The following is a 14,782-nucleotide window of genomic DNA, read 5'->3' on the forward strand; positions in this document are numbered from 1 at the left end:
AACCATTTATTAGTTACAACTGATAATTATAAAGCATATCTGTATAAGGTATCCAGTAATTATGTAAATAAGCTCATCATAGATAGATCAGTTATTAATTAAATTTGATAACAATGTATAAGCATAAAGCATTTATAAAAATAAAGCATCTAAAATATACAATACATTTAAAAAAAAAACATAATACAGAACCAAATTAAATAACGCAAATCTAAGCAGGTCCTTCAACATTTGAAAATTAGTTGTTTCTTCATTTTGTATTTAGAGTGATAACTTAGAGTAAATTGTTTAGTTTAAACATATTTTATCTGCAACAATAACAAAAGGGATTGTACACAAGTTATAGCAACATTAGAGAAGTCATTTTCCAAAGGTTTAAGTTGTCATTTGTGTTATACAGTTTGCCGAAGACGAAGCTATGTAGTCTTACTCACAATGAATCAACATATAAGTTTAACTAGACCATGAATATATCAAAAACGTTTCACACTATAAGGTGTAAATATAGGGGTTTATAATTTGGAAATTATGGTAAATAAAAGGAGCAAGGCTACGTAAGTCATATGAGGCGAAGCCGAGGTTGACAATGTTCTTTCGAAGGGTACTAATCTGATCTATCACCCTCTCAGCTATGTGCTATTTAATTTATTATACTGAATGTCATTATCGTCTTTTACTGTTCAATTTCAAATTGGAAGTACTTAAATATGACGTCATGTAAATAACAACGTAAGAGTTATTAGAAAAACAACAGAAGTGAAGCAAAATGTATTTTTAATTTTGACAGTCTATGAAAAATTCTGAGGCTAAAACGTAGAGCTGTAGCATTGTCTTTTATTTATCGATGTAAATTGAATTCATTGTCCTTCAGATTATCGATTTTTGATTCGTCTGTACGAGAGGATGACATTCAAAATATTGTCTCCCGCTGAGCCATAGGAGTATTTTATCCCCCTCGTATTAGCCAATAAAAATCTTGCATTTTAACGTGAAGTAAAATAAAACTATATATATCAGCATGAGTTTGCGCTCTTGGTTACATTTGATCAATACATAACACAAACAATTATTGTAGTAAATAGTTTTCATGCATATTTCCAATTTAACAACAATAACTTCTATAAACGTTATGATGTATGCATTCAGTCTACTACGTTCACACCTTTAAGAAAAATATTAATTTCGTTCCCTTCGATGTTTTATCGACATAACAATTATTAAACTATTGTTTCTTGGTCATGTATAAGAAGTAACACATTTTGCACTCATGGGTTTTTAACCATGATATTACACTTAATATTTATCAATGCAGAACAGGAGAACGATGTAATTAAGTTATACTGATTCCGATCTGTTCGATAAAATAAATTGATCAATTAGTATAGCATTATTTCTTGTTTTTCTTTTTTGTTTAATTAATCCAGAGGATATATACTGGCTTAAACATACATTATTTGTCCCTACTAATATCTAACAACACGATTCCTGCGCGCTAAATCGGTATCAAAGTTTATGGTATGTATTACAATATGGAAGTGAAATCTTCTTTTTGTGAGAATTTTTGTAGAAATCTTATTTTGTCATAGTTATGTAGTTGTTTTCTTTTTAAACCGATATCTGCAATCGTTTTAAAAGTAATCTTCTTTTAGACCGGTATCTGTCATAACTTTATAAAAGTCTTCTTTTGAGATCGATATCTTTCAGATTTCTATAGAAATCCCTTTTTAAACCAATCTCTGTCATATTCTTATAGTAATCTTTTCTTGATACCGGTATTTTTCATAGCTTTGTAGTAAGCTGCTTTTTAGACCGGTAACTGTCATAGTTTTGTAGTAATTTTCTTTTGAAATCGGTATCTGTCATAGTTTTGTAGAAATATTCTTTGAGACCGGTATCTGTCTTAGTTTCCATACATGTGTTCACAAACATACCTGATGATGGTTATTCAAGAAACACGTATAGAAAGAATATATGTGATACCTTTAGAATAATGCCTTTTTCGTTATCGTAGCTTGTTTACGATCAGTTTCTGGATGTAACTGCCTTAATGCAAGCATGATTTAATTGATGACTTTTGTTTAACTTTTCAGTTCATAGATTATATACGGAAATTGTGCTAAAATTAAGGTTGAACAGTAGTAGCATCGAACTATTAGTTGTAAGAACTCATCAAAGATTAAATACTTTTAATTTAATACACTAATCGCCGTATCGTCATTCGTCTCATCAGTGGCATTTAAATCAAACCACTTGAAAGGTCAAACCAATTGCTAAGTTGAAAATCATCAAACATCAATTTTTCAACCAGCAATGCCAAATATGACCGGTGGTAGACAATGGTAGAAGAAAGAGTTTCGTATCAATTTATAGTACATATACATAAAATGGCCGCATCAAAGATGTTTCATATCAATATGTCAAAAAATGTTTTATAGTCTAACGTTCCAAGTTAAAATCGTTAGTGTATTTGATAAATGCAGAAACTCGTGTCGTGGCGTGTCCTACAATAGTGTGGAATCTTTTTCATATGTATTCGGAATTTTAGTTGTGTTATAGTACTTATCCCATCCTTCTTGTCTATGTCATGACTATCACCCCGTGAATAACATGGCAAAAGCATCTCTGTAATTCCTTTCATGTACATTTAACATTAACCCTGAAGTTTGAAATTTTCAGCAAATTGCAGAGTGAAGAGAAATTAAGCAACAACCATTCGAAGAAAGAAAACCGTGATTTGTTTAAGTTGTTGATAAGACAAACCATCACACAAAATACTACCAAACCATAATAATTACAATTAAAAAAATATTATTAAGAAGAATACTAATGCGACTACACAACAGTCACAACTAGAATGGAAAATTCAAACCACAAAAATAACAAAAAATATATGACTTATGTACAAGGAAATAATACCATTAGGCATAATCTGTTCAGCTGTTGAAAATAATTGTATTCATCAGTTTTCAAAAGATTCACAGATTAAAATTCTTCTATATCAGTGTGAGAACGAGAAACTAGTATCGTCATAAAAAGATTATTTTTCATCTCGTTATAACCGATCAACTACAATTGCACTCAAATGATGAATTGATGTTATCAAACTAAATCAAATAAATGACTTGCTGGTTTTTGTGATTCAATATCGACAAAAAAGTAACACCATATGCACTTTATACGAACACTTGATGAAAAGCGTATCAAAATGGGTGTCAATGAATTGTGAAGGCGGCAAAAAGGTGAATGTCTTTTTTGTCCTATTACTTTTATTGATAAAAACATGAAGATAAACAGACAAATGTTCGATTGAAAAGAATGGGATAATTAGTAACTATAAATGGAACAAGACTAGATGCATTCGACAGAATAAGCATATACTCCAAGAACATTGATATCATCATCTTGTCATCCCGAGATTGCTCTGATGTCTGACGTAATCCTACATAATAGATAGCAGGCTTATAATTAACTGCGTGCATTTGTAGGTTTCTGAATAAAACTTGTAAGTGGCGATCGACTATTGCAGTTGGAAGGTCAAATTTAGTTTAACAATGTACAAAATCAAAACAAAACACACAGTGGTGCCGAATCTTTCTTAGTCGAAATATGGCTTTGATATAAAAAAAAAACCGTAGTAGCTGCCCAGCTGATCAATCTGGCCATGAAAGCAGCCGTTGTGAAGGAAGTAAACACCAAACCAAAATAGTCAACATACCAAATCATCATATGCAAAACCAAATTGGCGGCCGTCCTTCCAACTTTTACGACGACAACAAATATTTAATGATTACCAAACGCCTTCGGGCACCGAACCAACCGTGCGAGGGCTTACCAGCCAGTGAATGTCGTTAAAACCACCAGTTAGATTAACCCGTAGTTTTTCGAATGATTTTATTGTGTGAACAGTGAATTTAAAAAAAAACCATCAAAATGTTGACTACTAGGATGATGATACCATCGGAGATGAAACGTCCACCTGTAGGGGTATGATGCAATAGATGTAGTTATCAAGTATACCAGGCTTCTATTTAACTTGAAACGTCACACGAGCGTTTCGTCTTCAGAAGACTTGCGCTCAAATGAAATTATCTATGCCAAAGGCTAGATAAACCTTAGTTTTTGTTTCAAATGATTATGTTGTAAAATGAAGAAAAACCAAGCCAGGACCATGTGTTGTTTGTTGTTTTTTGTGCTTATGTTGTAGGTTTGTTTCTTCGAAGGAGTCGTATGTTTGTAGTTGTTGTATCTGTTGTACTATCCGGAATTTTTTTTTATTTTTGGTTATTCATGTTTTCCTTTGTATGTATAACTAAATATACAGAAATTTATCTCATCAATAATATTTTACGTCAGTCGGGAATGTTTCTTTTAAATGAATAACTTGGCCAAAGATAAATGATTATAATTAAAAGTAATTTCTGAACTTTATGTTGTAAATTAAAAACATAGTCATAATATGTGTCGGAACATTATTTTGTATCCATACTGCTAGCAACACAAGATATTTTGTATCCATACTGCTAGCAACACAAGATATTTTGTATCCATACTGCTAGCAACACAAGATATTCATTATGACAGTCTACCATATGCCTTTTTTGAATTGGGTTGTAAATTTTATTTTCATAAAAAAATTGTAATATTGAAGCAACTGGACTGTAGATTAGAGCGTCAAAATGCAATATTATTATGATAACATAGTTGTTCTTTGAGTCCAATCCATGACCGTTCCTATGAAATCGCACAGTGTCTCGAAACTCCATGAACAATCAGTTTCTAGAAATTTTGATTCACATACATTGACCTGTTTCGATCTGTGGAAAAAAAAAGTGCAGCTGTCATACATGTGAATTTCATACTTATAAAATGTCATTCGAAATTTGATATTCAGAAGACAAAAACAAACATAATTTGGCTTACAAAATCATTTTCCCACTTTATGTGTTACTACAACATAATTTATAATTTGCGGGAAACCTGACATCTAGAGAAGTGTGAATTTTGGTAATACATCCTTTTTTTTGTCATATGGTCAGTTTCCTCTAGATAGAAATACAAAAAAAAATATGGTTGTATATTGCTCAATATCTGAAAATTGATTTGATGTTACTTCCATATATGAATCATGTATTTTATATACAATAGTTTCTAAAGTGTGAGGTTTGGGGTTTTAAACGGTTATTAATATAAAAATAAGGAGATGAGGTATGATTCCCAATGAGACAACTATCCTCCAAAGTTCAAATAAAGTTGATGTAAGCAATTATAGGCAACCGTACGGCCTTCAACAATGAGAAAAACCCATACCGTATAGTCGGCTATAAAAGGCCCTGACAATTCAATTAAGAAAAATAAAGGCCAAATTTATAACAAAACAATTATTTTTACGGCCATTTCCGTTATAACTCGAGAGAGCATACGCTTTATCAAACGGTCTTTCATTTTCTGGCAACTAAACTGTAATATCTTTTGATTTTAATGAATTCTGACAATATAGATATTTAGTATTTGTTACAATTTTTGTTACGAAAGTAGCTCCAAACTCAGTTATTAACTCATATATATATATCTGTATATTAATGATAGTTGACAACTTAGATTTGAGTGGCAGTATAATTGCTTTATTTCATCACCTTTATCTAATTAATCTTCCAAAAAAATATTTGCATTTTAAGAATATATCCAATATGTTTCTTATTCAAAGATACTACCTTACAAATGATATAAAATCGGTTATCTACGTAACACAACCAATCATTCATTCACAGGCAGGACACCGTAGTACTGCAAACAGAGTTCATTTTTTTTAAAACTTTAATGTACCGAAAGAACACACATCTATATTGCATATCGATGGAAAGAGAAAAAGTATACAATAAGAAAAGTTTGGTCGTAAAAACCCAGAGTGGTAACATTTTTGCGAAATTGAATTCAAAGGTCAAACCTCAAATATATCACAAATTCAAACATGAAGAAAGAAGGAGGAATTTTCTGAGATATATTCAGTAGAATGCTACAAAAAACGATTTTATAACAAGCATATACTGCAAAGGACGACAAAACGACAAGTTTAGCTAATTGTATGAACAGCTTCCATTACAAAATGGAGTCAGTGATGAATCTTCTGATTTTTTTCCATTTATGACAAAGAAAATGTAGATGTGGCCTTGACCTTTTCACATCCATTAACTTTTACATTGCTGATCATTTCATCTTAGCATATAACAGAATTATTTTCTAAATTGTAAAAAAGCAGTTTCTCGATATGTTTCAGATATTTTTCTTCATTTAAAAAATAACTAAATTCAAGCACTGAAACCGTGTTTTTCCATTTTGCATACACAAGATATGTATTTTGGAAAATTAGTATGTGGTAATAGATTCACAGATATCACGAAAGATATCTGTGAATCGTGCTAATTCGCATAGGGGTAAACATTACGAAATGCTTCACACTGGGAAATTATATACAAGAATCTTAGTTCCACCTCAATCTCTTCGTTATTGTTTGCGAATCCAGTATGCGAATTAGCACGCTTCACCGCCTTGACAAAAAGAAAGATCAGTTATAATCCAAATTAAAAATATTGTCAACAGAGACGAAAGCGAGGTTTAAAAAAATGTTGGTTCAGTGTGTTTTTAGTTTTATGCCATGAACATTCTCTTTGTGGGATTATCCTGGTAAAAATGTGTAATCTCATTATTTTTTTAGTTCCACCTCAATCTCTTCGTCATTGTTTGCGAATCCAGTATGCGAATTAGCACGCTTCACCGCCTTGAAACGGACAACGTTTGGTGCAGGACAGATTTACAGGTTCATATGAAATCTTGCAAGTGATCTGAAGACATTGCAGGGAGATACCTACGACCATATTTATTGCTGGTTATTGTCCCTGTTTGAATAAACTCATCATAGATTAAAATTGTGTACGTCAGACGCGCGTTTTGTCTCATCAGTGATGCTCGAATAAAAAAAGATTAAAAAGTCATAAAGAACGAAGTTGAAGAGCATTGAGGACCCAAAATTTTCCAAAATACAGCTAAGGTAGTCTATGAGTTTTCCCAAATAAAGCTAAGGTAATCTATGAGTTTTCCCGAATACAGCTAAGGTAATCTACGAAACCACAGTTCCTGGCTGTTTTTCATTGACGGGAATTCGAAGAAATGCACACAGAGAATGGAACATCTGTAGCTGGAGACTTTTTACCTATTCGACCCTTCTTGTTTTTCCTTCCAATCTCTCTGTCACCAAACATAACATGCAGGATCATTCGGTATTTGCCTCTTCGTGTGTCCTGACTTAATTCCGAAGGTCAATTACCTAGGCTGAAGAGAACTTCTTCACAACAATCGGGTCAACAAAATTACCCACTAGAAAGAGTTTAAGCTTATGCGAAGTCAACCAGGGAACTTGGGATGTTGACGCTCAAACGAATTTTCCAGTCTGGAATGGATCGACCATCTATTACCTGCAGTACATTTTTGCTAAAATTTACACTAGTTCGTTCGTCTCTTTTAACCAATGTACTAGTAATAGAAAGTTTGATGTCGTATCTATCAAAGACAGCAACAACTGTACCAGCATTGGTAATGCAAGATATCTGATTTTGAATGAAATGTACCCGAAATTGTTAAATATTGATATCTTAACATTTAACAATTGTGCTAAGGCCATTTCGTTCCTTATAAGTACGGTAGCGATTCGATCATACGGTGCCTACTGATGCTGATATGCAGCTTTTGCTTTTTTTTTATGACAAAGATCGGCCTTTCGGCATGGTACCGTTCTCGTGAAAAAGAGAGGTAGGAATAGATCTGATTGAGTGATAGAACCTTCTCCACTGTAATGTCTTCACGACACCCAGCAGTAACTAGAGCACGACGTATTCCTTGTTCTGGACTAATATGTACATTTAGTATCTCTCCTGGCCTGCACTTGAATTAAGACTTTTTCGTAAAGTCTTCGAAGGTTTCGATTTTTGATCTAGGTATTGGGTAATAGAAGTCACAGTTATCACTTTCTTTCAACGCACCATTGACAAACGATTTGACAATTTGTATACCATCATCAAATGCTTTTGTCATAGAGGATCCAATTTCCTTAGGCGCGTGCATTCCAGTTGAGATGTTGATCAGTGACTTGAGATGAGACTTTACATCAAAAGGATTTGTCAGTCGCTGGTGAGCATGGTCTATAATGAGTTCGACATACTCTTCATCTGGTCGTAAGGTAGTTGGTCTAGTTTCATCATGAGACAATTTTTCTGGAGCAGTAAATTAAGTTTTAATCTCATTTCTGCATTAAACTCTGCGAGCATCCATGCTTCAATAATATTTTTTCCCGACCGCTCGCATGCATATTAATTGCTCTTGTGACGAACATTGACACACAATGCATTTTTCCAACTCAACCTCATTCGTTCTTCTTTTTGGAATAGTAGGAGTAAACTTTACAGGACTATCAAAACTGGCCATTATCCGGAAAAAAAGTCTTATCCAAAGGATTCGGTTTACTATTACAAAGAGTCAAAGTTTAAGCAACACAAATATAACTTATTTACAGAAAAAGAACAACAAAATGTGATCAAAGCACTTAATAAACTCAAAAATATCTAAAGATTCACAGATTATGTATAACATCACATCAGAACTATCATATTTATTGTTGAACAAAACGTCCTAATAATTGAACTTGTTGAATGTTACTATATAAATAATGGATGTAAATGACGGATATGAAATTTCCATAGTTAAAACAAGCTATATAAGTGTTGTTTTTATTTCTTGATTTTTAACAAAACTATTTGCAGTTTGTCCATCAAAATATGCATGCAGTATCTCAATAATAAATTCTTTCAACTCAAATATAAAATAATGTTTTTGAATCATATGTCAAAGAAAAATGCGTTAAATTTCCAGCTAAGAACCTGCCAACTTTAAGTTTTAAATTTTTTTTTCGGGAATGGATTATTATTTATGTCTTCATCATTCCGATGACCTTGTTGATATGTGCATCGAAAATATTTACGAACAGAGCCTAAAATTGAATTAAATATTTTAAAGTGACTACCCAAAACCATAAATTGAGGGATACCCCATAAAAATGTTAAAATACTAAAATGTTACAAAAGAAAGTTTTTACGACCAAACGAAAATTAAAATATAGATATTATTCTATCATTTAAAACAATTTCCAGCCGTGTGTTATTCCGGTACAATAAACTCGTTAATTAAGTGCCTTTTTCGAGGTCAGTAGCAGTACTACAGGTGGATTACGAGGTTTAAGAGCGTTTTCATAATTGAAATCTAGAATCTATTTGAAGGCTGACTGATATTAATTTTGTTATTTTTATTTCATTTAAAAAGAAGCTAAACAGAGATTCTGCAACAGATAACTATATAACAGACGTCAAATTGATAAGAATATGTGATCATAACAAAGGAAGGTAAAATTGTTAATTTTGTGGGTTTCTAATAACAACTCGATTTGTTTTTAGAATTTTTTCAGAATGTCATATTGAATTCCAATTTCTAATTAATTACCGTTGACAAAAAGGGTCCGATGAGTACAAAACTTTGCGACAAAAGAGATGATTTTAGCTTCCTAATTCGTTTACTTTCCATTTCTAAGTAACAAAATTCAACTAGTACTTGCACAAGAAGTATATATCTCCAAGTTGATACGATATTCCAGAGCTTCCATATCCTATCAGTATTACCTTGATAGATGGTTGTTGCTTAAATAAGGGTGCGAAGTGGTGAAGTTGAAGTTACCCTTTGGAATGTTTTACGGACGCCAACACGAGTTGATTGACCGCTATGGAATATCTGTGTCACAGATGACCACCGATATGTTCAAATTGTCATTACTATAATCCTGTCTTCTTTTCTCTAATGTGATATCATCGAGTTAGAAGGATCACGTAGTTTGTACATGCATGAGCAACATGACGGGTGCCACATGTGGAGCAAGATTTGCTACCATTCAGCAGCACCTGACATCACCCCTGTTTTTATATTTCTATGTTGTGGTTTTTTTTATGTTGCTTGTCTTGTCGTTGATTTTCGTTTTTTTGCCATGGCGTTGTTAGTTTTGCTTCGACGTATGAGTTTGGATATCTTTTTTGTATCTTCCACCTCTATTTAGCTATTTCCAGTAAATTGTCACTGAGTGGTTTCATTGATGCTAAGAACTATTAGCTTATATGATAATAACACTATTGCAATTATTTGTTCTTGTTCACCACTAAATATATCTTGACTATCTTTTAATACCGTTTTCCTTGTCAACAAATTCGTGAATTGTAGATTTTTGCTTTAAACGAATGGATTCATATATTGAGTTTGATGCACCCGAACTGACATCATCGTAAACATTTGATTGTCTTTCTTTGGTCCCAGGTGATTCATATGTTTCTTGACATCTACAAAATATTTCTTATAACTACTGAATGATGTAATTTACAGTAGAGAAGTAGTATACACAGTATTGTGCACAGTTTCTGTTTTCAGCTTTATTTCTTTTTATTTTACTTGAGTATACCTCTGTATCTTTGGACTTATATGTAAACTCTTTTGTATTAAATATCGATATATATCTTTTTTTTTACTTTTATCTAATGGTATATGATCGTTTACATGATTAGCAGCTGTATAAGAAATATTAAGCCGAATTATTTTTGACCAGTTGATTGGTACTTCTTGATAATTTTTCATATGCATATGTTCCTTTTGTATATCTGTTACCGTTTTACCAGTCTAGTCTTGAGGCTATTGGGAAGTTAACTTTTTTAGCGTTCCTTTTCAATGAATTTATATGATATATGTGACAATAAGGATTTGTCAATAAGACAACTATCAACCAGTTACCAAAATACGTGGACGTAAGCAGCTATAGGTGATCGTACGGCCTTCACCAATGTGCAAATACCATTCACTAAACTATGCTTTAAAAGGCTCCAGTATGCATGACAAAATATATGTGTATGTGTTTTTTTAATGAATCAATAATCATTATGTGGTCTTATTATTTAAACATTGTTTTGTATTGTTTCCATTTTTTGTTATTTATACGGTTTTTGTTCGTCTCTCCCAATTTTCATTTGTTCATCTTTACATACTTTGAATGTATAAAACACTCATCAGGAAAAGCTTAAAATAAGGTACCTTACCTGTCATTTCGGATTCCTTTTTTCTCTGAAACAATGAACAGAAAACATAGATTGATATCACTGTCGTTGATACTTATATTTTCAATATTCGACACACGCACATAGGATACATTATGGCAACAAAATATGTCGTCATAGATATAAACAATATAAAGAAAATATAAAACTAAATGGAAATAATGTACTCGTTAGGAATCATATATAACGCATTGTATTATATTTGGAAATGGAAAAGTATTTCTTTTTTTGTGTTTTAACAAGAGGATGGCAAATTGCAAAAGGATGTGTATTTGTAATCTTTGAAGTTAAATTTACACAAATAGATGTTTTTACATTATAGTATTGCCATATTCATTTGACGCACCTCTTTTGCCTCTTTATAAATAAGATTTAAATTGTAAATTACCTTACCTGTTAACCTCTTATGTTGTACTATAACAATTAGCAATAACAAAACAATAAACACGGATAGAATTCCTCCAGTTACACCGCCTACAATTTGATCACGAGATGTCTCCTTTTCCATGTTTACTAGAAATATATGAGATACAATACAAAGGAAGCATTTTTAATGTCTGTAAACCAATATTTTATTTCTATTTGAATAATGGATGCTTCTGTTAATTTCTGTCATATCTGTCCAGTTTTAATTTATTTTTCTATTATCATATTATAATATTTTTTTGTTATGCCGTATAACAGTTTCAAAAAGTAAAAGAGATATTTATGGAGAAAGTGTCAACGAAACAATGACCAGTAGCACCAGCAAAACGAAAGTATCATGTCATATGCTACATGTATTATGTCATGGTTTAGTATTAAATTTTTGGGTTGGTGTCTTATTATCGTATCCCCGACATCTATTCTCATATAATTGAAGCTTGAAAAACATTAAAAATTGATATTTCATTCAGAATCTATAATTAATTTCTTTAATTTTTACAAAATTATATGAATTGAAAAAATCTTATATAAATCAGAAAAAAATAAGCATTCGATTTTATATGTGCAATTATAGCAAGTTAATAAAAATAGCAGGGAAATGCAGCGTTATGTCCATAAGCACGTGTGCTGACAAAACATCATAACATAGACAAAAGAAGGTTAGGAAGTCAGATATTATAAGATATAACTATCGTGTGCTGACAAACATCATAACGTAAACAAAACACAGTATAGAAGTCAAATAGTATAAGACATGACGTAGACAAAATGGAGTTTAGAAAGTCAAATAATACTATATATGACTATCGTGTGCTGACAAATAAAACACAGTATAGAAAATCAAATATTATAAGAAAGTAAAAGAGTACAAGATATGAATATCGTGTGCTAATAAAACATCATAACATAGACAAAATGGAGTTTGGAAAGTCAAATATTAGTATAACAGAATGACTCATGTGTGCTTACAAAACATCATAACGTAGACAAAAAGGAGTTTAGAAAGTCAAATATTACAAGATATTAATTTCGTGTGCTGATAAAACATCATATATAGACAAAATAGAGTTAGAACGTTAAATATTACAAGACATTACTCACTTGTACTGACAAAACATAGATAAAACGGAGTTTGGAAAGTCAAATATAACAAGACATGACGCACGTGTACTGACAAAACACAACGTAGAAAAAAATAAAATTAAGAAAGTCAAATAGTAGAAGACATATCTCAAGTGTGCTGATATAACGTCATAACGTTGACAAAAGGGAGTTTAAGAAGCAAATATTACAAGACGTAACTCACTTGTGCTGTTAAAATATCATGTTGACAAAATTGAGTTTAGAAAGTCAGATATTACAAGACGTTACTCACGTGTACTGACAACACATCATGATATAGACAAAATAGAGTTTACACAGTCATATATTACAAGACATAACTCACGTGTGCCAATAAAACATCATAACGTAGACAAAATGGAGTTTAGAAAGTAAAATTTACAAGATATAACTTACGTGTGCTAATAAAACATCGAAATGTAGATGCAATGGAATGTAGAAAGTCAACCATCACAAGACATTACTCACTCGTACTGTCAAAACTTCATTACGTAGATGAAATTGAGTTTGGAAAGTCAAATATAACAAGCCAAAACTCGCCTTTATCAATACTTACAGAGTCAATATTCAGTATGAATGAATTCTGGTTAAGCTGTACCATTTCATTCAAAGCATTTATGGTTGTGATATATTTTTAAAATAACGTTCAACTGCATCATGCATATGTTATCAGACTATACTTGGCCTATGAATTATAATAAATACTCGACTAAATTGTATGACCATTCTCTTTCAACTGATCAACAAGGTTTTTTGTTAATATTAATAATTTCCTGTGTTTGATTTTATAAAGAAGATAATTAAGATGACCTTGTTAATATTTGTAAACTACAATTGTATAGCAACCTTTCTTTCCGACACAGAAAGAACTTTGATTTGTTTTACCTGTTATATGTTTGATGTAGGTCGTAACACTGTCTTTCAAGGTATTATTCATTATATCTTCGACTTTTAGATATAAGGTAATGATGTCACCGTCTTTAATTTCAGATGTAAGACAGACTGATTGGTACGAAATCTCTTTAAGTTTTCCAGTATAAACATTTTCATTATTTTTTCGGAATGTGAAATAAAAGGCTGTAACTCCATTCACGTTTTCAGTTCCTTTGATAGGTAACACTCCTACCTCCTGATCGTAAATCCCTTTCATTGATGTCGGAGCGGTCTCTGGTCTTATTGGATGAAGAAAGTTTTTAAACTTAAATTTATTGTTGTAAAATCTGTTATCCCAAGAGATGCATAGTTGTGAAGAGTTATTATGGTTCATGACCTCGGTGATGTTAAATGAATGATTAGGGTTCACTTCAATTACCGAAGAATTATCATACAAAAGAAATCTTCTGGCTCGTCTTGTATTATTAGCTTTATCTTTCACTGTCAGTAATACAGCATACAACATAGGGGTTTTAAGTGGCAATTCTATATTTACTGATGTTCTATTGTCAGCTGGATAGATGGTTATCATATAGATAACTTTGTTATCTCTTATTTGGATCATTGGAGATATATGTTTAACCTCATAAATAGCGATTTCGTAGCTTTCTATTCCTGACCCAGTATTTATGTTTGGATCTATCCATCCTTTAAACTGGACAGTTATATTTCTAGATGATGATAATCTTCTCGACAGTATAAGTGGTTCACTTCTGCAAGTATTGTCTTCTGCACAGTGTTTTGGAGGAATGTTATCATAGATGTAGCATAAAGTATGATACGTTTCGGTTTTATCATAAGGAACTTGTGTTTCTGTGTTTGTTCTCAGTTCTTTCGAAACAAAATATCCACCAGCTTGGACACGACATGTGAGACATATCCTATAACATTTATCAGTTTAAAACTTCGTGACTTTGAAAAACACGATAAATGGAACATCGTTAATAGAAAAATCTAAATATATATGACAACAAGATGTAGTATTGTATAGCCTAAAATTGGAATTTGGAAGATCGATTTTTTTTCTGACAATTAGAACTTTTACCTATCACGTTTATGCATTCCATGTGAAATTATAAAAAAAAATCTTGTTCATGTTATCTTAACGAATA

General features: G+C 31.8%; 1 protein-coding gene across 3 annotated transcripts in view; it reads right to left on the bottom strand.

Annotated features, from left to right (window-relative positions):
* The window catches only part of LOC127704345 (uncharacterized), a 148,769-nt gene extending 134,815 nt beyond the window's left edge, over nucleotides 1–13,954 (bottom strand). Inside the window, exons 1-5 of one of the 3 annotated variants that reach the window (XM_052208367.1) lie at nucleotides 13,623–13,954; nucleotides 11,583–11,702; nucleotides 11,172–11,196; nucleotides 10,276–10,424; nucleotides 4,502–4,814 (exon numbers count right to left, since the gene is read on the bottom strand). In XM_052208367.1, coding sequence (XP_052064327.1) covers nucleotides 4,777–4,814; nucleotides 10,276–10,424; nucleotides 11,172–11,196; nucleotides 11,583–11,702; nucleotides 13,623–13,887 — 597 coding nt within the window. In that variant the 5' untranslated portion in view covers nucleotides 13,888–13,954 and the 3' untranslated portion in view covers nucleotides 4,502–4,776. Of the gene's footprint in view, nucleotides 1–4,501; nucleotides 4,815–10,275; nucleotides 10,425–11,171; nucleotides 11,197–11,582; nucleotides 11,796–13,622 lie in introns of those variants that run through there. The other 2 variants (XM_052208370.1, XM_052208368.1) reach the window with 2 other exon arrangements.
* Nucleotides 13,955–14,782: the final 828 nt, after the last annotated feature.

The sequence above is a fragment of the Mytilus californianus genome, unplaced genomic scaffold, assembly GCF_021869535.1.
Source record: "Mytilus californianus isolate M0D057914Y unplaced genomic scaffold, xbMytCali1.0.p SCAF_6, whole genome shotgun sequence".
In the NCBI taxonomy this organism is placed as follows: domain Eukaryota; kingdom Metazoa; phylum Mollusca; class Bivalvia; order Mytilida; family Mytilidae; genus Mytilus; species Mytilus californianus.